This window comes from Plasmodium knowlesi (genome assembly GCF_000006355.2).
Source record: "Plasmodium knowlesi strain H genome assembly, chromosome: 12".
In the NCBI taxonomy this organism is placed as follows: domain Eukaryota; phylum Apicomplexa; class Aconoidasida; order Haemosporida; family Plasmodiidae; genus Plasmodium; species Plasmodium knowlesi.
In genome coordinates, this window is record NC_011913.2 from 2,345,123 (window position 1) to 2,367,831 (window position 22,709).

At 38.9% G+C, this 22,709-nt stretch overlaps 3 protein-coding genes across 3 annotated transcripts; 2 read left to right on the forward strand and 1 right to left on the reverse strand.

Annotated features, from left to right (window-relative positions):
* Positions 1–928: 928 nt before the first annotated feature.
* Positions 929–2,393, reverse strand: PKNH_1252400 (TBC domain protein, putative; the record flags this gene model as incomplete). The annotated part of the gene is made up of 2 exons (XM_002259828.1): positions 929–1,863; positions 2,279–2,393. The coding sequence occupies 2 exons, from the start codon at positions 2,391–2,393 to the stop codon at positions 929–931; spliced, it is 1,050 nt and encodes a 349-aa protein (XP_002259864.1).
* Positions 2,394–5,522: 3,129 nt separating this feature from the next.
* PKNH_1252500 (conserved Plasmodium protein, unknown function) lies at positions 5,523–16,163 on the forward strand (the record flags this gene model as incomplete). The annotated part of the gene is made up of 3 exons (XM_002259829.1): positions 5,523–15,391; positions 15,725–15,953; positions 16,077–16,163. 3 exons carry the CDS (start codon positions 5,523–5,525, stop codon positions 16,161–16,163), a joined length of 10,185 nt encoding a protein of 3,394 aa, XP_002259865.1.
* Positions 16,164–18,131: 1,968 nt separating this feature from the next.
* Positions 18,132–22,703, forward strand: PKNH_1252600 (elongation factor Tu, putative; the record flags this gene model as incomplete). Its single annotated transcript, XM_002259830.1, has 3 exons — positions 18,132–21,595; positions 21,922–22,453; positions 22,641–22,703. 3 exons carry the CDS (start codon positions 18,132–18,134, stop codon positions 22,701–22,703), a joined length of 4,059 nt encoding a protein of 1,352 aa, XP_002259866.1.
* Between the last annotated feature and the right edge of the window lie 6 nt (positions 22,704–22,709).

A 22,709-nucleotide genomic window follows, 5' to 3' on the forward strand; every position in this document is an offset into this window, starting at 1 on the left:
CGAAATGGGTGACAAATGAACGTACACAGATGGGCCAACAGATATGCACGCAAACTGATACTCACATGAACAGATACATATGCGCGTGCACGCATGTGTATGAAAGAACTCGGTTGGTGATCTGGGCCAAGCAAAGGAAACGCATGCGAACACGCACGATTTCGAATATGCGGCGCAGACAAAGTGAGGAAAGGCAGAAGGGGTGGGAATATGAAGGTGTTCCACTCCCCTGTGTTTCCGCACTTTTATGTGATCGCATTTTTAGAAAACAAATTAACTTTGTTAAAGACGAATAAAAGGTGGAAACGCCACAGGGGAAGAACCGTATAACCGCCCTGTCATGCATGTGTCAAATTATCCATTTTATACCATGCATGTGTGATGGGCTTGGGCCCAAAGCTCCTCTCATTTTTCGCCTTTTAAAATGGTGACGATTCGTTTTTATCCCGTGCACCAACTAGCGGTATCATGCTAATTGACGATGGCATTTTTGTACCTTTCATTAAATATTTGTATAGGCAAAAAAAAATAAAAAAAAATAAAATAAAATAATAAATATATGTTAATTCAGTTTAATTTAAAATGGGAGACGTCCATGAAAAGCTAATCGTTTCTCCTTCCCCATTCGGCAAGGAGAAAAATGTGTTCGCCAAAAATCCTGAGTTGTATGAGTGTATATACGGGACGCGGAAGACACATACTCGCGTCCAGACGCATGTCGGAAAGGTGACACACCCACATGGCTTCAATGTTATATAACAGGGGGGGGGGCTCAGCAGCTAATCAGCACAAGCTATTCGTTGTTTATCCGATCATTGTAAAGAACGATCTTTGTAAAGAACGATCTTTGTTTATCCAATCGTTGTTTACCCGACCGTTGTTTACCCGACCGTTGTTTACCCGATCGTAGTACACCTGCCCGTTACGCCTAGGAGAAATGCTTGGGGGAAGATTGAAAGGCGTTTTTCAAAACGAAGGCCTCGGACAAAATGGACTCAATATCCTGAATCTTCCAGTTGTGCGTGGGAAAGCGTTGCATGAAAAGGAGCATCTGCTGAAAGTCCATTTGTTTTAAGTATTTAGACCAGTGAACTAAAAAAACGGCGCAAATATAAGGGTGGAAATCGGTGAAAATATCACCTATGTCACTTATATACGTGTCCAATAATCGAACAGATATATTTATGGGAAATTCCCGTAACAAAAGACAGTTCACCCATCGGAAGGAAAACTGAATGAAGTCTATATTATTTTCGTAAATATGATTGAACAAAGAATTATCAATTCTTTTTACTATTTCTTTAACTTTTATTATTGCTCTTTGAATGCCTGGTTGTCCAAAAGTATAATTATCCTGTATCTGTTCCAACAGTTTCGAAAGACAAAAATATAAATCCGATTCAACGTTTCTCAATTCATCATCGCCTATCCTGTCTATATCATCTGAATTTATTTCCTTCTTTAAAACTATTGGTCTTAGAAAAACCACTAAAAATGGAGTCACCAGATCATTAATTCCTTGTACGTATCCGGAAGCTGGATGTCGAACAGAATATATGAACAAGACTTGTTCACTCAGCTTTTGAATTTTCTTATGATTAAAAATATTGTAGCAGGATTTTGTTCTTGGTATATCGACTTTTATTTGACGTAGAATCTTTAGCTCCTCTTCAGACAATTTACTCTTATTGTAGTAATATTCTTTCTTCAAATTTTCGTATTCATCTCTTTTTTTTTTTAATACTTTATCTGTATCTTCTCGATTTAGGGGCAGGTACCCAAGCGCCAACTTCCAACAGTTCTCCCGCACGTCGAAAGCCATCTCATCGGATATTCCCCCCCATAGGATATTCTTCAGTTCATCTGTGGAGAGGGGGGGGGGAGAATAATGGGCAAAAGAGAGCATATTGAGGAAAGGGAGGGGGGGCTCCCTTGTATGCTCAATAAATGTATGAATCTCTCCCCGTTATGGCTCCAGAAACATCCAAAATGAATGCCCCATGCATTCTCTGGACATATCGGAGTTACACACATCTGGGAATGCGCATGGGGAGGGGAACACATACAGATGCCCGCCCCTTCTTCACTGCAATAGCACTCTCTCCTCCAGACAAGAAATACAAGCACATGACGAACAGCACAGGTATCTACTCAGGTGCACTTCTTCTCAGGCATGCCACAAAACTAGGCGGAATAATTAGCACAGGCGTGAGGACACCCCCCCTTTAATGTGGCCACACAAAATATTCACATCTACCCATGTTGCTCTTTCACGTACTTATGTCGATTATAGGACTGTTCAGGATAGAACACAATTTCTTCATCCTCTGTGAAATGTTTTTTTTTTCCGTTTGATCTTTTTTCTTTTCATCCTTTTCTTCCTCTAATTTCATTTTGTATATATATTTTTTTTTACTATTATTTAGCCAACAATTATGGGGGAGAAATCATATCACACAAAAAAAAAAAAGTGAAGATTTCCTTTTACCCGGGGATGCGAAAAAACCCTAATCTGAATTCGCATTTTACTTAAATATGTTTTGCCAGGAGATGGTAGGGGTGTGTGGAGAGGTTTCACTCATCTCATCAGGGAAGTTTCTTTTTTACCTTTTTATTGTATTGTTTGTTTTGTACTGTGCTGTATTTTTTCTTTTTTTTTTTTTTTTTTTTTTTTTTTCCATTCGTTATGTTACGTACATTTTTGTATGCGCTAAAATTTGGATCCGTTTAGGCGATGCGGGCCAGGTACACATATTTCTCGCCATGCTCTGAGAGCAGGATCATGCATAAGATGTTAAGTCCTTTGGAGATGCCCTCATTTTGTCATGACCACGATGCGTTTCAAAGTGTATACCAATGACAGGCGTAGCGTACATTACCCCCTATTGTTACTTCCTCCCTTGCGCTCATCGATGTTGTGTTAACCTTTTAAGTAACGCTAGATTGCGGTTGCTATATGGAGACGGCCCAAGCGTTACAAAGAATGAGGATACCAACATGTTGGTGCACATTTTTGTTCAGTACCCTGATTAGTAAACAAGGAGTGGAAAAAAAAAAAAAAAAAAAAAAAAAAAAGCATATACGCAGAAAAGGACGCCAACGCAAATACGAACAAGACAATCAACGAGCGAAACAAACTCCAGTGTGCACAAAATAAGGACAAACGAAAAGGCTAATCCGTTTCAGAGAGTGAAATTAAAAAGGAAGTCTTTGCATATGAACGTGGGCCAGTTGCACATTGGCGATGACCCCGCTCCCCACACCAGTCCAGAGGGTTGTAGCACTCCTCAGTTGGTCATAGCGATCCCCCAGAGGCTTTACAAAATGATAAATTAAATCGGGAGAAAGAAAAATGACGCGGTGATGTGCACATCCTGGAAATTTCACATTTCCCTTCTTTGTCATGTGGTAGGGACGCAATCCATTAAACGGTTAATCGTTCATAACGAATCCAAACACACTCCATTTTTAAGGTCTTTTCGGGAAAAAGTAAATTTGTTACCACTTAAAAAAAAAAAAAAAAACACTTTCTACGGATCGAAGATATTTTTACAAAAGCATTCAAAAAATAGTTTCACCATTTCATCGTGCCCAAATAAAGTGCGTCATCTGAAAATATTCCAACATTAGGGAAAAAAAAAAAAAAAAAAAAAAAAAAAAAAAATGCACACATTCGCAAGGGCATAAGGTATGTAGGGCAAAATACCTCATATGCTAATGGCTTCTATGCAAAAATGCTGCGCACAACTTTTTTTCCAAGTAGCTCTTATAAAAATCCTCCTTCCCTTTGCCCTTTTCCTCAAATTTCGTAAGTTAAAAAAATAGCGTTTGATATGTTTCGCAAAGATGCTAAGTGTGTTTCCATGATATTTGCGCGGCGTGGAACAGTCACGTGCATGTAAATGGCTTTATTCGTGTAAATACAAAGGGAAAAAAAAAAAAAAAAAAAAAAAAAAAAAAAATACATGTGTATACAAATGTTTACAAACATGTAACATAAACGTGTGACAATAATAGCGATGTGCCACACCCACACAATGGGGTTTCCCCTGATTACTGGATACGTCTCTCCCCCCGCGCGAATGTTTCAAAATATTAAATCTTAAACTAGTTATACATCCGGATCAACAGGTTGATGCTTTGCCAAATGTGCATAAACGAGATTACGTTCCTTAGATTCTCACACAGGCTCTACCCCCCCCTTTTTTTTCTTTGTTACATCTTATCAATTTACTGCACAGTCAGCCATGTGGAAAAAAAAAAAAAAAAAAAAAAAAAAAAAAAAAACGCAAAATGTTAGCACAGCAATGTACGGTACTACAAAAAGCATAACGATTTGCCAGCCGAACGATGAGCAAAAAAAATAACGACCAACCAAAGTCATAAAAATTGCGAAGCCTTTTAACACTTTGCAAAAATAATGCTTGTTCAAAGCGTTCGTTTACTTTGCAACAAAATATCTTATGCTTAAAAGTGTTTGATTTTTGACAAATTTTTATCACCCCGCCAGCCGTTTAATGAATTTCCAGACAGAATACCTCGCTCGTTTTCATGCTACTCTGTCGTTATTTTTTTGTTAAATTTCACCAATTGAATTTTTTTTTTTTTTTTTTTGTGTGTTAAACTATATGGTTATGTTTTCCCTTCTGATGCCTCTACTCCTACATTGCATCCGTTATTTGTTTAGTTATTTGATCGTGCCCTATGTTATACTATTTTTCTTTCTTTTTTTTTTTGTCCCAACTTTTTTTTCTTTTTTATGTGACTCTTAGCCGAGAAAAAAATATTACCCCCTTCATTTGTCACCTCATAAAATTGTTTCATTAAAAAAAAAAAAAAGAAAAGGCGTCTAAGTGTTATAACTTTTAAGACAATTCATGGGTGTATGCCTTGTGTTATTTTCTCCCCTTTTGTGACAATTCGTGATTTAAGCGTTTAGCTCCGATCTGCACCTTACCTGCTTGAATTTCCTCGTCGATTTACTTGCACACGCGCAGCTGAAGCTTCACCCATGTGATGAAGCCATAAGGGTTCACAGAATTGTCATGCACCAAAGGGGGAAAACCCAGGGAAGGCTTTTTTCTTTTTTTTTTTTTTTTTTTTTTGCATCGCGTTGGCTATTTATATAGCCCCTTTTTTTTTCTTTTTTTATTATGCGTAAATAGAAGTCAAGTGCAAATCGGTAGCGAGGACGTCAAGGGGGAGACTCCCTCTATGCTCGCTCATACAAATGTACAGTCGTACATATCACGCCCATCACGTATGTGCTTGCCATGATCGCCCCATTCCTGCACATATTCATAGAACATATCACTCTTTTATAATAATTTTAAAAGGACTCTAATTCCCCTCTCTCTGCTCGTTAGATTATCCAATCAGGAGTTCTTTCCTGTGGTTACTCCACCAACTAAATATACACGGTCAGGTGGCAACCGAGTATAAACCTCTGCTGTGCACCTGTCGCTATAAATCCCCCTCCTCCAAAGAAGGAACCTATAAATATAATTATAATTTCCTGCAGAATGTTCAGAAGTATTATTCCAACCACGGTTGGCCTGAACAACTCCAAGTACGTCCATGCGAATATCGATGAGGAATACGATTTGTCTGGATCAAATGACAACGCGGTGAGGGAAAGGAACAAAATAATTGATGAAGTTACATCGTCAAAACGTATTCTAAGTGCATCCAACTCGTACAACATACAAATTGACCACCTGGAGAATTGCAAAACGCCGGAAGAAATAGCACTGAAAATATTGAAATCACAAAATTTTCAAAATAAAAGAAAATATACACATGAAAATCATGTGTTGTGTGAAAAAAAAAAACAAAACAAAAATGCACACATAAATAATGAACGAATTATTTATTCCAAAAATGCATGTCCCTATGGGAGATATTCTTCCTCATCCTCCTTGGGAAGACAAACCACTCAGACCTCCAATGTCGACAATTTCAGTTTTTATAAAGACCCTCCTCATGGTTATATGTACAATGGTGGCAATTACATGTATGATAGAAGATTTAACAGGGATGTGCTTCCACCCAGGAAATCCTGCAACTTCCACGGTTTTGTAGATAACTCCAGTCGGTTATGTGGTACGCATAGGATGCAGCAAAGAGGGTTCTCCAACATGCACTGGTGCCACAAGAGATGCGAAGAAATATCCAGTGAACCTGCCATCCTTAGTAGTTGTAACCACATTGACCAAATGGTAATAAACGAAATGGATAAAATGAAGTTAGCTTGTAAGTACCAGTTTAGCACCTTCAAGAAATTTGATAAAATTGGAATGCCCCCCGGTAGGAACAACATCCTTAGTGAACCCCCACTCGGGTTGTCAAGAGGAATGCGAGAAGCTTGCCCAGGGGATACTTATGCGGAAGAAGGAGATCATGATAACGCTATTGACGTGGAGGTGGTCTATGATCACCTGTCCACTTATAATCCGCCAGAAGATGTGGCAACTTATGAAGAACCCTTAAAGAATCCCCCATCTGATCATGCACAAGGAGAAGGAAAGCACATGTCTAAAGACCCCCCAGATGATACAACTAATCATTTGAAATGCAAAGACGATAAGGACAGTAACTCAGTTAGCATTCTAGGCGACACAAAGGAAGGGGATGAAAATGTGGATCCATCACAGGGAGAAGAACTCGTTCCAGATATGCCTAACCAGAGGAGTGCAAAAAAAGAAGATGGAACAATAAGCGAGTGGGGGGAACCCACTCAGGTAGAGCAAACCGAAGGAACTCCAAATAAGGTGGACAAAATGGATGACATGCAGATAAAGGAGATGGAATGGAAATTTGTAAAACTCCCACGTGGAGAGTGTGGGAAGAAGTTGGAAGAGGGCATAGAGACTGGCGTGAAAATAGGTACAGAAGCAGAGAAGGAAGCAATCGCCGAAGAGGACATAGACGCAGAGGAGGAAAGACCCCAATCAGATGATCCAAAGGAAAAGGTCAACAGGTACATCGAAAACGACTTCGAGAAAAACAATCAAATGATGGGGACCCATGATTGTAACGTTTCTATCCATCCCAGAGATAATAACACAAGGTGGGATCAGCTGGAACAGCATATGGACGCCTTCCTAAGTATCAACTCAAGAGATATACACAAAAATAAAAAGATGAAACGAATAGTGACATGCCTAGAGGGATGTCTCAAAAATGATAAGAACATGGTTTATGATGAAGGAAGAAAAGTAGAACTCGTGTTGGAGAAAATTTCTGCAAATGTGAAGGAATTTCTCAGTAAGGAGATCTGTTACAGAAGGGGTCGGAAAAAGGACATGGCTTTGTCTGTTGAAGAGGAAAGAAAAGAAGAAAGCATACATGGTGAGGAGAGCGGCACCTACAGTAACGTGGAGAACGAACAAGGCACGGAGGAAGAACGGGATGAGTTTTCCCAAAGCGGAAGTGACAACACCCAGAACCAGGCTGATGAAGCGGATGAAACAGTCCCCCAGAGGGAAAGTGCACCGAGAAGTAGAAGCAAGGGTGGTAGTAAAGTTTGTAACAAAGGTTGTAACAAAGTTTGTAACAAAGGTTGTAACAAAGGTTGTAGTAAGGATGCCACACATAGTAACCCACATTATGCACCACATAATGGCGAGAAACAACGCGGTGCGAACAATTCACGAAGCGCCAAGCAACCAAACGAAGCCGTCATGATCGACCTCATATACGGTCACTACAACATCTTGCTGTATCTTATTCTCCTCAATTTCCAGTGCTTCAAAAAATATCTAGACACAGAGGAGCTAAATGAACAGGTTCTAATCAACCTAAAGATCAATTTTAAAAATGTTGTTCTGACGTTATGTCAATGCGAAATAAAAAATAGAATCATTCAGTTCTACCATGTGCATGAAAGCTACCTAGTACAGCTAAATTGGCTTTATGAAAAGTGCCTCCTGTACATTTCCGACTTTTATATATACATAGAGGAGTATGACACTATCCTGGTTAATCTTCTTGACTTGTGCACCTTGACACTCCAAACAAATTACAATGTACAGAATATTATTGTGAAATCCTGCAATTTATTGTTAAGACTTTTTAGAAACAAGAATCGAAAAAAAATGAAAAAATATGTCCTCGACGAAATTCTATCCAATATAAACAATATCAATTTTAGGTACAACAAATTGAACTTCCGAAATAGCCACGTCAACTCCACATACATACATCTGATTACCTTCCTGCTTCTTAAAATCGCTGATTCCTTTTCTCACTATGAGGGAGACTTGAAGAGGAAGTATTTTCTGGACCATCAGCGGGAAGGGGGCATTGAGGTCGCAGTAACCAAGAGGAAGATCCACAAGAACTTCCACAGCGAGACGGACAATAATGATGAAGACGGCGATGACAGTGACGTCGAGGTCGATTGTAACAATGACGAGGATGATGATGATGAGTACTATCCGGGAAAGGGCCCCAAGGAAGCACGCAACAGAAGCAGACGCAACGCCAGAAGGATGGAATCCGATGGACAGTCTGACCAATCGCGCAGCCTAAGCATCTTCACAAGCGAAGACGAAGGCAACAGCATCTGTAGTGGAGAACCCCCCAAAAGCAGTGAACCAAAGAGAGAACGGAAAAAACGCATCACTGGTAAGCAAAAACCAAATGAATGCAAAAACCAAATGAATGCAAAAAAGGGAAAACGAAAATACTCGTTAAGGAAAAAAAAAAAAACGAAGCGTGACCCCCACTATTATTACCTTGGGAGTAGCACACATGAATACGAATCAGACGAGAAGGATCACAAAATAACGAGAAAAAATGTTATTAATAAAAAAAAAAAAAAAAAAAAAAAAAACATTTTAACAATGGAAAAAAAAGGGAACTCAAAGGGTGCAAAAAACAACGTTGAAAAAAAAATCAACCTGATAAAGAACACATACTCAGGAGGGGAAGAAGGACCATCGGAGGAATCCCTAAACCAGTACATAATGAGCAAGAACTTCAAGAGGCTAAATAGTGTAGTGAATTATATACTAATAGAGATTATCGAAAAAACTCTCTACCAGGACAACAAAAATGCGAAAACCATTTTACAATCCCTCTTTCTGGATCTAATAAAATGCTGCGATAACCCCTTATTCAGCATAAGCACGCTGTTTGTGAAAAATTCTATTCACATATTCTTTGATATCATTAACAATAGACATGAAGGAAATATAAAGGAGACTTGTCTCTTTATATTAAGATACATTCTAAAGTATACATTTAACATTTACAACTATGTGAATGACTCTTGCTTCCATTTATTGTATAATTTAAACCAGGAGCTCTGCCAGAATAAGTTTATAAAGCCGTTTTTTCAGTTGGACCATTTTAAGGAAGTCAAGGAGGATCTCTCACCCTCCGTTTGCATCACGGGGGGGAATATTTCGAGGGGGAAAAAAAAAATCGTAAAGGGGAAGCGGAAGAAACAACAGAAGCAGGATGTGCCCTGTACGAACGGAGGGAAAGATCTCCCTGGAGAAATGATAAAACTCCTCAGGTGTTGCGATGAGGTACAAAAAAAGGATCAGATGCTCCGATGTCAGCAGTGTGAATCGTTCTATCACAAAATGTGCATTTACAGAGACGCGAATAAGATGAAGATGCAGAGGAACATTCCTCAGGAGGATATCACCGTGGACTACAATAGCCTTTCCCAAACGGGAAGAGATAAACAATCAAAGGGCGAGAAAAAAAAAAGTAAGTACGAAAGGCTCAACGACGACGCCACGAATCATATCGAAAATATTTTGCACTCCTCCAACGTAGCAGAACACTACTGTGATAACTGCAAAGTGAGAAACCTAATCAAAGCTATTATTATCAGAGAAGCCCAAGGGAACAACACATTTTTGAATAGCAAATTTAGGAAGAAGAAGGAAAAGAATAAGGGTTTCTACTGTTTCGAAAAATTTGTGAATAAGTTGAAAGCCTTCGTTCTATATTACTACTACATTGTGGCACACCTCAAATGTGACAAGGTCATTGAAGGTATAGACAGGAACTGCAATAATGTGTACTCTTACATACTTATCCTACATAATGATTTTTTCTGCGTGGATGGGAATCAAGACGAAGGAATTATCAAGAATGTAACGAAAGAAAAGCAGAAAAAGAAAAACAAGGAACTTCCTTCTATGAAGGGTGACATTTCCCTGAACGATGAAAAAAGCATCCGCTTGGAGAAATTCACTCAAATGCTATATCACGAATATAGGCATGCCGACAGGAAGGATGATGAATCCTTAGACAAGTGCACCAGTGGACATAACTTCGACATATACATCAACATGGTGTGGAGGATTCAGCTATACTTTTCCTTCTATGATTATTTCTTCGTAGCCCTGAATCAGCTCTTCTACATACTGTACGAAAATGGAAACAGGAATCTTCGATATTACAGCATTTCTATAATCAACAATATTATTAGTGATAACTACCTGTACTTGAAATGCAAACAAACACAGAATATTTTGATGTCGTGCTTGACGGATAATTATCCAAAGGTGAGAGAGTACACACTGTATATCTATTATAACTTCTGTAAAAATTTTCTGGAGGTAGAAAAATTGTCTATTTGGTTCCATTTCACGGGGGGAATAACCAAACTTGCGCTTAGTAGTGCCCACTCTAAGGATGTACAAAAGGAGGACAATTCCATTGACGTGGAGAAAAATACATTCGAGGGGAGAAAGATACTAGAAGCGAAGAAAAGATTCAATCATTACCACCGTAAGGAGCCAATCGATCTGAACCAGTACATCACAGACGAGATTGTAGACTCCATTAGGCGATGCTCAAAGGATATAAAAATCAGCATCCGAATTGTTAGCGTTAAAATTCTAAAATATATCCTCTATTTTAATGTCTACGCGAAGAGGTACTCTCCGGAAGGGGCACAAACAACGAGCGAAGAGGAGAATCACGTAGGGGTTCAGGATCGTCACGAAAGCAGCCCTAGAAACTGCATCCGAGACAACCTGTCCATCATGAACGACCTGATCGAGCGGTACGTGTCCACCTTCGACAACGAAACGATGAAGAGCGCTGTCCTAGAAATATTCATCGACATTTTCTTCATTAACATATTCACGCAAGCGAAGCAGAAGATGGAGAAAAGGGAAGACACCCCCGAAGTAGACTTCCATTCCCATGAGCATTCCCATGAACGTGCCCGTGAACGTGCCCATGGGGAATACGCAAATGACCAACATGACAGAGGATACGCATCGGAGGAAAGTCAATCACTGGGCATAGAACATGATTCCACAATGCACATAACAATTGAAAAAAATATATACACCCTCTTCATTCATCTTCTTTACGTAATGAAAAATAAGCACAACATAAATATTGTCAGTAAGATGCTCTCCCACATGGAGAAAAACGTGAGGGTTTATGACGACAGGTTGGACTCAGTTCTTCGCTTTCTGAGGGAAGATGACCAGATGGGGAGGTCAAGTGGCGGGTATCCCCGTAGCGGTACTAATACCGGCGTCCCTCTGGGTAATTCCAAACCTTTGGCAAAGAATGGCTACAAAAATGGGCAAAAGCGTGGAAGGAATTTTCCAACTCAAAGAAATTGTTGGACAGGGAAAGGAGCAAGCACAAACCACCTAATCGGCAAAAAAAACGCCGACGTTTCGATGAATGAGTACGGAGAGCATGACCCCCCCGAAGACGCTGAAACGATAGTGAGCCAAATAAACGAACAAAGCAACTTGCTGAAAATTAAAAATAGCATATACAATATATATCTAAGTAGCTCATACAAGTACCTGAAAATTTTAAAGAAAAAAGAAGTGAAGTATATACTACAAGTATGGATCCATAATCTAATTTGTTTATTCATTAAAAGTAGAAGAAACAGTTCCCTTGAAAAGGAGACCAAGAAAATTATAAATATCTTTAACATTATAATAGAAATTATGCCCAGCCTATTTATCAGATACATGGATTTTTTTTATCCATACATTTATAACAACGATGTGTCAAAGGATGTATGTGAGTTGCTGTCATCTATTATTCCTCACTGCAAATTGGATTTGAATTTAAAGTTCCAGTTTAAGAGGGTTCATTTCAATAACTCTCTGCTCTACCATCAGAATATTTTCATTTCTAGATCCTACGTCCAACTTCTCTGCACCCTACACACATATATCTTTTCAGATTTTTTTTATTTCAAGACATATATTGAGGAATCCCTTATAAAACTACACAAATACAAGTTGTGTTTTCTAATTAATAATTACGTGGTGCAATTGAACGACTTCGTGCGGGAATTTCAGTTTATGTCTCAGGAGGAGAAAGAGCGTGTGCGAGGGAAACTTGGACGAGCCTATGCACAGACATCACAGATTAACATTAACAGCGCAGAGGAAGGAGACTCTCCAAAGGGAGAAAACCATCCGGACAATTTCTTCATCTACAATCTGATCGATATACCATACGAAGAATTTGTTAATCACCTAGACCAGTACAAGAAACACATCTTCGACATTTTCTGCGTGACGCATACAGATGTGCAGAATTTAGATAAATATGCGTGGCTCATATCTGTGATGATGGAGTTTATAAACATCAACAAGATTGTCGTAAACGATGTGTATTCCGAAGGGGTAGATCTCAACACGCATGTCTGGTTGGGCGATGTGGAAGAGGTAAACAGAGCATATGTCAAAGGTGCTAACGGGAAGAACCCCCCAAATGGAGAAAAAGCTGGAGGATCAAATCAATACACGAAAAAGAAACAACAGAAGGTACATCACGAAAAATCCGATCACGACAACCAAACGAAGAGTGTAAAATATATTAAACTGTCTGACATCGCAAAACGCGTGCAAATATACAGCCAAGGAATTCTCTACTTGGAGTTCATGTTCAATAAAGAGGTCGATTATATCAACAAATGGAACACACTCAAACTGAAAAATGAAATAATTACCGAAATTATTCGGAAAAAAATAAACACAAAGAAGATAGAAAAGTTTGTCCATATATGTAACTATAAATTCTATGATCTATCCTTAATAGTGGTTAACCTAATTGTAGATTTGTTCTACATTTCCAATGATATAAAATACAAATGCTTTTTCCTTCTATGTTTAAGTAAAATACTCTCCAATTTTTACAACTCCCATTTTATTAACGACTTGAAATTGAGGGATGTTTTCTTTTTTTGTATTAATTCCTTTAATCCGATTTTACAGAAAAATTTTCTCTACACACTGCTTCAACTGATTAAGACATACGAGCAGTTCCTTAACAACAAAGATAATTTACTCCTCGCGCAGACTATGAACAAGGGCAAATGCGAAAATCAAGTCCAGGGGGGGAAAAGCAACATTTTTATACCCCCCTCTCAGCAACAAGATAAAAATTCGAAAAGAGGAAAAATAAACACCAAGCCCCAAAGGGGGCAAAACGATCACCATAGGATCTACATACAAGGAGACAGTAAAACCACGCACACTACTAGCCGAAACAATCCAATGGGTAATTATCCAACTATCGAACCTACGAATGAGGAAGATAACCTCCCCTTTGATATACTCGATGAGGGAGATGGAAGCCGAAAGGGGGATATAAAGAGTTTCCATTTTAACAATCCCAATATAAGTAATAATCACGGACAAGGGAAGGAAAACCACCAGAAGGAGAAAATCAAAAGGGAGGCAATCGTGGAGGAGGATGACACAAACAAACCACACAGAAGTAGCCATGCCAAAGGACAGAAGGAACCCAATAAAGGCATAAACAAAGAAGAAGAAAATGACAACTCCATTTCATACGAACCAGGTAATACACTACTGATGAGTAGTGAACAACTGACGGGTAGCCCCAACAGGGGGAATCAAGACAATGGACACAACAACGATATTATTCACGTCCTTCTTGTGGCCTCCTTATTCGCTCAAAAAATTATGGACCTGCTGAGTGTGAACCGATTTATATACACGGACTGCTCTGCAGAAGAACTGTACTTGATTAAAAATTTAGGAATTCAGATTTTGGGAAATCTCTACAAAGAGGGATTCATCCAGGGGATGAAAATGTGTCCGAGCATATTCTGCCTGTGTTTCACCCCGGATATTAAATTAAAATGTAGAAGTGAAAAAATTATTAACTCCATTTTGGACAAGGAAAGTTACAATTTTGTAAACAGCTTGGCGGAGTGTCTACAACATATGCTCTTTTACCTTATTGAAAATCACTACATGTTCAGTAATTTTGATAATCATGTGTTTGACGACCAGGGGAAAACCCGTCAAATGAGGGATACTAGTGACTTCCTGACTGGAGGCACACTCCTGTTTAACAAGATGGAGCAACCCTTTTTCCAGTGCCTCCTAGATATATACGACCGTTTAACCAATAAAAATTTAAAAATGAAATATGTCAAAACAGTACTTAAAGAAATCGAAAACGCGTGCCACCTGGTGTTGTATGATAAGGTTCGAAGCTTCATACGGGATGTGGGTTCAAAGTACAACGCTTCCACGGGGCGGGGCACACATGGAGAGGGTACCAGAACCAACTGCTCCAGCAGAAATGGCTGCAACGTGAACGTTTCCGTTCGCATTCCCCACGTCAAGGACATCTATGCGCTCATCATGAGGAAGTACATGCCGCACAGTGGGTCCAGTGACCAGAGCGACGATACGCGGGACAATAGCTCGGATTCATCTGTTCCAAAGGGGACGAAGGGGACGAGGAGCCGAACAAGTAACGGAGAGAACCATATCCATCTGGAGGAAAAGAAGTCGTCTAAGCCTAGGAGCAAGCCAAACCATAAAAGAATGAACAGGATAAAAAGGACGAAAAAGGAAGAGGATACATCCAGTTGTTCCAATTCAAAGTCAAGCGAAAAATCCATCGATGGAGACATTTCCGACATAGGAACTAGCTCAGAACATAGCATCGACGAAAGAAACATAATCGAAAAAATAAAAAAAAAATACAAATACCTTGTGCACCACCAGATGAACGTAGACGAATTTACCTATATTAACTACTTCCTTTTTTTGTATATTCAAATTTTAACTTATCTTCTTTCGTACCTAAACTTCACGACATATAACGAAATGGCACTACTAATTCATGATATCAACAAGGTGTACTATATCATTTCGTCCACTGTTAACATCACCTCGGAGGTAGACAGCCCCAAGTGCAACCAAAGCTACTTCCACTCGATCGATGAACAAATCCAGGAAATCTCCCACGAAGATGAAATGAACCCTGAACGGGAGAGCGAAAATTTTTCTAGGGTAAATTTGAACCTTTGCAAAATCAAATGCTTTGCCATGGTGCTCCTGAACAGTTTGACTAACCACTTGGTGCGGCATTACCAAGTGGACACCTCCAGGTGGGTCAACAAAACGCGCACACGTGCAAGTGCAACAACAATAGCAGTATGCGTGAGATGTGCATGTAAAATTTCGGCACGAGTGGATCCAACCTTCCCCGTGCGTCCACCCTGTGCAGAAGTCATCCTACTGCATAACCACCACTACGTTTAATCGCCAAAAAATGTGAACGCCACGAATGAGCACAAGAAGAAAAAGGGGTTGAAACGGCACATGAGCATTATTCTTCAACCCATTCTAAAAAAAAAAATACATGAAGTCTGCTCTACTGCGTAATATGCACCCCACCCCCCCTCTCCTACACACAAAACACATACATCTCCATCCCGCAGACTGAACGAACTGATCGAAGATGACAGTGCAAAGGAAAACAAAATAGAGGAAGAAATCAGAGAAGAAAAAAAAAACGTCTTCAACTATTACGAATACATATATGAGTGCATCGAAATATTTGTGGAAGACAACGCGATCGTCATGGAAAAACACGCCAAACATAATTTAAACATGCACAACTTGGGCACGCACAATTTAAACAATGACTATATAAATGGACTTATGAATGTAATGCTCCTGGGAGAGCGAAATGGGCGTATCGTCTGCACGTGCCATTTTTTACGATCCGCATGCAGACAATGATTCTTCATGGTCACATATATTCCTGTTTATCCCCTCACCTCTTCGCAGGATGGAAAAAACAAAAAATTAGCGCAGAAAAAAAAACAGAGGGAAATCTCAAGGCAAAGAAGATTGACCCTGAAGAAGCATCCCTAACCAAGTCACCACGCGTTCGTAAATCGTTCTCAACCGTGCTACTGGTGGGGAATCCCGCAGTTGCTACGTATATATGGCTCCTGACTTGTGGAGCTATTTCTTGCACATTGTTCAACGTATTAAGGAAAAACGAAGCGGAACAGACACAACATTTGTAATTGTTTCATTTATTTTATTTTATTATTTTATTTTATTATTTTATTTTATTATTTTTTTTTATTATTTTTTTTTATTATTTTTTTTTTTTTCGTTTCCATTTTACAATGAACCATCATTTTTTGCGAATAAAAATGTGTATGTTAAAGTTAATATGTGGCTATACAAAACAGGTGGAATTTTTTTTTTTTTTTTTTTTTAACTCACCAAGGGAGGTATAGCCATAAAAAAGGTTTATCTTCAAATGTGTGAAACGGAAAGGGGAAAACACAAAATTTGTTTACTTATTTGTTCATTGCTTTGTTCAATGTTTTGTTCATTCCTTGTTCATTCCTTGTTCATTCCTTGTTCATTCATTTGTTCATTTATTTCTGTTCATTTATTTATTTGAATGAAATGTGAAAAAACTTTTTGTCACTTGTTTGTCGTCTTTTTTTTTTTAACAAAAAACCAAGGCGCAATTATGCAACATTTTGTGAACACCCTCTAAGGGCATACGCATAGGATTCCTACGATTCCAAGGACAACGTATATTTGAGCTGCTTATGTGTTCTCTGTAGTCAGAGGAAAATAACTAACATGAAGAGCAGGCGCATGGTTTATTTCGGCCTTTTCATAAATGGCGGAAAGCGAATTAAAAAAAAAAAAAATAATAATAATAAAAATAATAAGGTGTGCACAATTAAATTGGGTTTGGCAAGATCAACGCTTTTACCCCGCCCATATTGGTCTCTTCCCATTTCTCATCTCCGGAGGTGCAATGAATGAAGCAACCTTCTAGTGAAGATTGACGCAATAAAATCCCGCGGCGTGTGTTCCACGTGACAAAAGTTCACGAGACCGTTGCCCCAATGACGAACCTCCATTATATATACATTTCCCATTGACACATCACAGAAGGAGCACCATAACTTTAGCTAAACTGGCAATTAAATCTTTTGTGAGATTTTTAATTAAAAAATTTCCTCTTCGTTTATTTTGCCCGTCCATTTTGTAGGAAGAAGGGCATATTTTATATTCCTGCATTTGTTAAGCGACTCATTCCATGAGGCATGTGTGGAGATTATTGCCTACTGCGATGATCAACACATGCACAGTGTGACATCACCTCTATGTGAGGAGGGACTCGAATCAAGGTACAATCACTGTGGGCATTACAATACATCCACACACGTGACTTCCCTTACATGCTAACACGCTCACAGGTTCACGTGTATATATATATATATCATCATTTCTTACCAATATGATAAACATGCACGACGAAATAGCACAAACAATGTCGCCTGTTTTTTTTTCCTTTCCAACTAATTTTTCCACCCCTAGCAATTTCGATACATATTTTATGAGCGCGTTTATATAGAGTCAACTTCTCAGTTCGTTTTCCTCCACTGATCTTTGAATACGTGAAATGTTTTGAGAACATGTGAACTTTTCTGCGCCTTTTTTTTTTTTTTTTTTTTTAAAGTCATGTCATTAGTCTATGTAACAGCCGTATTCGCCCATTAACCGTTTGTCATTTGCAGTTTGTTACGCCTTTTTTTTTTTTTTTTTTTTTTTTTTTTTTTTAGTGTTCATGTAACATTAGCCAAACGGAAAACCTTCTGACTTTTGTTTGCAAAGCGGTACGTTTTCCTTTTTGCCATATTCGTTTTTTCCCTTCTTCCTTTTCACAACCCTCGCTTCTGAGAAATTTTGCTTGGGCCTTCCGACTGTTGCGCATTGTCGTAGCGTTTTGTGTGCCCCTCCCCCATCCTTATTAGCCCATTTTTCTCCCCCTTTGAGCCACTGTACTGCGCCCACCACGCTAAAATGGATTTAGTCAAATACCTTAACCAAAATGAGAGGGTTCGCAACATATGCATATTGGCTCACGTAGATCATGGGAAGACCACTCTGGTGGACAACCTCATAAGCTCCAACAAAATTATAAGTGACAAGAACATCGGGAAGGTCAAGTATCTAGATAACCGCGAAGATGAGCAGAAGCGGCAAATCACCATGAAGAGCTCTAGTATCCTTTTGAAGCACACTTACAACAAGGCCTACTTGGATGAACTCTTCCGTGATCGGGCAGCTGAACAGAAATCGCCATCGGGCAAAGATATGCACGCTATTGGTGTGGAAGGGCAGACCGCCGGGATGACTATTTCCACCACAGATGGCGAACAAGTAAAACCCAGTGCCGGCCCCAATGGCAAGGCCAGTAGCAGTCGCAGCGTGATCAAGAGGAGGGAAGGTACAGAAGTGCAAGCGCAGGCAGATGCCGAAACAGCAAATGCCGAAACAGCAAATGCCGAAACAGCAGATGATAGAAATATACACCTTATTAATATCATAGACACCCCTGGACATGTAGACTTCTCGTCCGAAGTGTCAACATGCATTCGAATCTGTGATGGAGCACTGATATTAGTGGATTGCATAGAAGGAATGTGCAGCCAAACAAAAATTGTGCTCCGACAAACATGGAAAGAAATGATCAAAAGTATTCTTGTGATTAATAAAATAGATAAATTAATAACGAACCAAAACATGGACAGTGTGAGCGCGTATGAACATATAAATAATATTATCGAGCAGGTAAATGCGTACATTTATCAATTATACATGGAAGAAAATATGGACAAGGAGAATGTAGAATCATCCGAATTGGAAAAGTATACGTACTCTCCACTAAAAGGGAATGTCCTCTTGTGTAGCAGTACACATTGTTGGTGCATAGACATGAATATCTTCTCCACCCTGTTTTGCAAAAAAATGAATATAAATGTGAACAATGCAGAGAAAATAAAAAAATACATGTGGAATCAATATTATTTCAATACCAAGGAGAAAAAAATTTTAAAAATGACAAACGATACAACAAGTACATACCAAGGAAATACTAGTAGTGGGAAAAAAAAAAAAAAAAATTTATTCTCACTAGTAGTCTTAGATTTCTTATGGAAAATTTATGACATTACAACGATAAATAGGGATGACGAACAGATAAAAAAATTATGCCTAGAGTTAAATATTTCAAATTATTTTTTAAAAAAAAATCAACAAAATAATGTCGAAAATAATACCTTCATTTTAATTTATATCATGTCACATTTTTTGAATTTATCAAGATCTATTTTCAATTCCTGCATTGAAATTTTTCCTTCGCCCAAAAATATGAACACCAATAGACTCTTCAAGATTTACCCCTCATTATATAATGAAGATATTTATCGGAACATAACTGAATGCTCCTCCACCAGTGACTTTACCATCATTTATATTTCCAAATATATTTGTGCCAATGTGCAAAATAATACTCTTGTAGGCTTTCGAGGTTTTTATGATAAAAATACCTTCTTATCCATATGCCGGATTTATTCTGGCATTTTGTACGAAAATATGTTCCTCTATATTTGCGGCAGGGGAATCAAAACTGTGGTGAAAAAAATTTACATTTGCATGGGTGGCGACCTCCTACCTATTGGCCAGGCCTACGCGGGCAACATAGTGGCCGTCTACTTGTCCATAGTTCACGTGCAAGACCCTCACTTGGGGGGGGGCACCGGTGGTAGAAGTTGTAATGATAACCATCCCAGGAAAAATGCCAAAAGAGAAGACAACTCAACTTCTCCTATGGGAGAGGACCACATCCCCACAGAAACAGATAATATTATGAACAAGTCGGGAATCTATCCCCAAGAGATCCAAACTGCATCTCACACCGAACACGCAAATCCCAACGATATGCCCCTAAACATAGACTACCACGGTGGAGGAAAAGACGACTTGCAGTACCTCTCAAACACGCTGATGAATTTAATAAAAAACAAACGGAGTAAAAAACAACATAACATATTTATAATGAACAGTGATGGTTTTTTTTTAAACAAAAATATTACCTTGTCCAGTGATCCCAATGCAGATTCCTTTATTCTGCCCTTCACGGATACATGCTCAACCATACTGCACACTATAATCGAACCGAAGAACATTCAAGACATGAATAAATTTTTGTACGGCTTAATCCTCTTGTACACATGTGATACATCCATTGATATTGATTTTAACGAAAGGGGAGAATATATTTTAAAGTTCTGTGGAGAAATACACATGCAAAAGTGCCTCTCTGATTTTGTAAACATATACAGCAACATCGAAATAAAAACTTCCGATACCAATATATCCATTAGGGAAGGAATACAAGAAAATACCGTGAAGGTAAAAAGGAGGAAAAATAAGGTACATGAAAGTATGAAAGATTTGCATACACATTATATGCAAATTACCATGGGCAATCAAGTAAAGGGAGGAGATTATTGTATTACAGCTGCGGAAGGTTCAGAAGATACTAACAATAAAAATATACTGGATAGTGACAATGGAATCATAGAGGGAGCGGAAAAAATCCCACTTCTTAATACCGCTGATGATGACTGCGAAAGGAGTAACTGTAACAATTCACGTAGCTTTAAAAACGAAAGAGGAGACAACCATTCGGCGAGTCTATTCAGACATATCCATCTCGAAAAAGATAATTATTTCCTAAACATTCTTTTCAATTACACTCACAATACAATTTGTCAAAAGTTAAATAATAATTCCTTTTACGTTTTTTTAAGTGTTCTAAATATGCCCCCAAATTTGCTAAACTTTTTTGATAAGCATTATTCAAATATTCAAGCCGTGTTAGAGAACAGATCCATATCTCCTTCCTTTTTAAATTATGGCAAGACTGATTTGTGCAGTACAAATGAACAATTCATGTACAAGCAGTGTTTGATAAATTTGGAGAGGTACATCAACGATTTGTGTTTCTCCGAGGGAGTTAACTGCGGAGAAACAATGGAGGAGAAATCCTCTTCCGCTACCGGGGCAGACGCAACCGATGCAGGAAAAAGCCACACTAACGACCTTAGCGATGTAAACTGCTTTGGCAATGTGGACAGTGTGAAGGAGGGGCCCGCGCCTGCCCCCCCCTGTATTGGAGAGAAGGCCAACCAACTCCGCAGAAACAAAAACTACCAATTGGAACTTTGGGATGTTTGCGTTCAAAACGGAAGCGTCACCCTCCTGTATATCAAGAAATATTTTAGCAAAAAGAAAAATGATGAATATATGCTCGATAACATTATAACGAATGAAAAGTACAAGAAAATAATTAATCAGCGCTCCTTTGTCGACACCTACCTCTCAGACACCAACAGTGACATAAACATCTACTTAAATAATTTATGCCTTGGATTTAAAATGGCTTCAAAATACGGCCCCATCGCCCAGGAACCTATCAGGTAAAAGGAAAAGGAGAAAAACCCTACTTGGGAAGAGTACAGCCGGTGTGCATAACTTTTCAAACGAGCTGGAATGTTAAAACATGCGTACCCCACTGTGGACTATACTTTTTTGTATCCCTTTAACATGAGAGCATTGCAATTTGTGGTGTACCTTCACTACATTCATACTGTTTATGTGTTCATGTGCATGTCACCCTTGGAACGTATATCAGTGGAGTGTTATGGCACTCGCCCCTTCCACATACAAATACACACACAGTAGGGGTATACTCCACCCATACCTGTTCACACCATTTGCGTACTTTGATCCCACCCCCTTGTAGAGGAGCCCTGTTCATCATCGAGGGCCTAATAATTGACGAGGTAGAAAATGGAGATTTATTCGAAGACGTGAACCCAAAAGAAGAAAATAATGAATGGAAAATCAACCCAGGAAATATTATTGCACTAATGAAAGAAGCTTGTTTAAATGCGGTGGTACAAAATACGTTACGAATATATGAACCGATGTTAAGGTTAAATTTGACATGTGAGAGCAACGTGCTTGGGAAGGTTTACAATGTGCTCCTTAAAAGAAGGTGTTCAATTCTATCGGAAGAAATAAAAGATGGCTATTTTCTATACTGTATAGATGCATACCTTCCTCTGTTTAATTCATTTAAATTAGCAGAAGAGCTAAGGTCTAAATGTTCTGGAAATGTTATTTACGATATCCAATTCAGCCACTGGAATAAGTTGAATGAGGATATCTTCTTGTCAAATGATAGCTCCACTGTCATATACGATGAAGACTTCGACGTTAAACTGATGGATAACACTGCAACAGAGATTGTCAACTTCATTCGGAGGGCGAAGGTAAGTGACCGCAGAAAGCGCCTTGCAGAGGAGGGGTACTTTTTCCCTCAAAAGGAAAAAAAAAAAAAAAAAAATACTGTGATACAGGTGGACGTTGCTCAGGCCACCGCCCCCCTATCACTGTTTCCATCACCGCTCCTGAATGCTTACACCACGTTCGACATGAAAACTTTCCATACCTCCTCAGGGCCTAGAAACGAACGAGAAGATAATACAAAAGCCAGAGAAACAGTGCACTCTCAAAAAGTAAAATCCC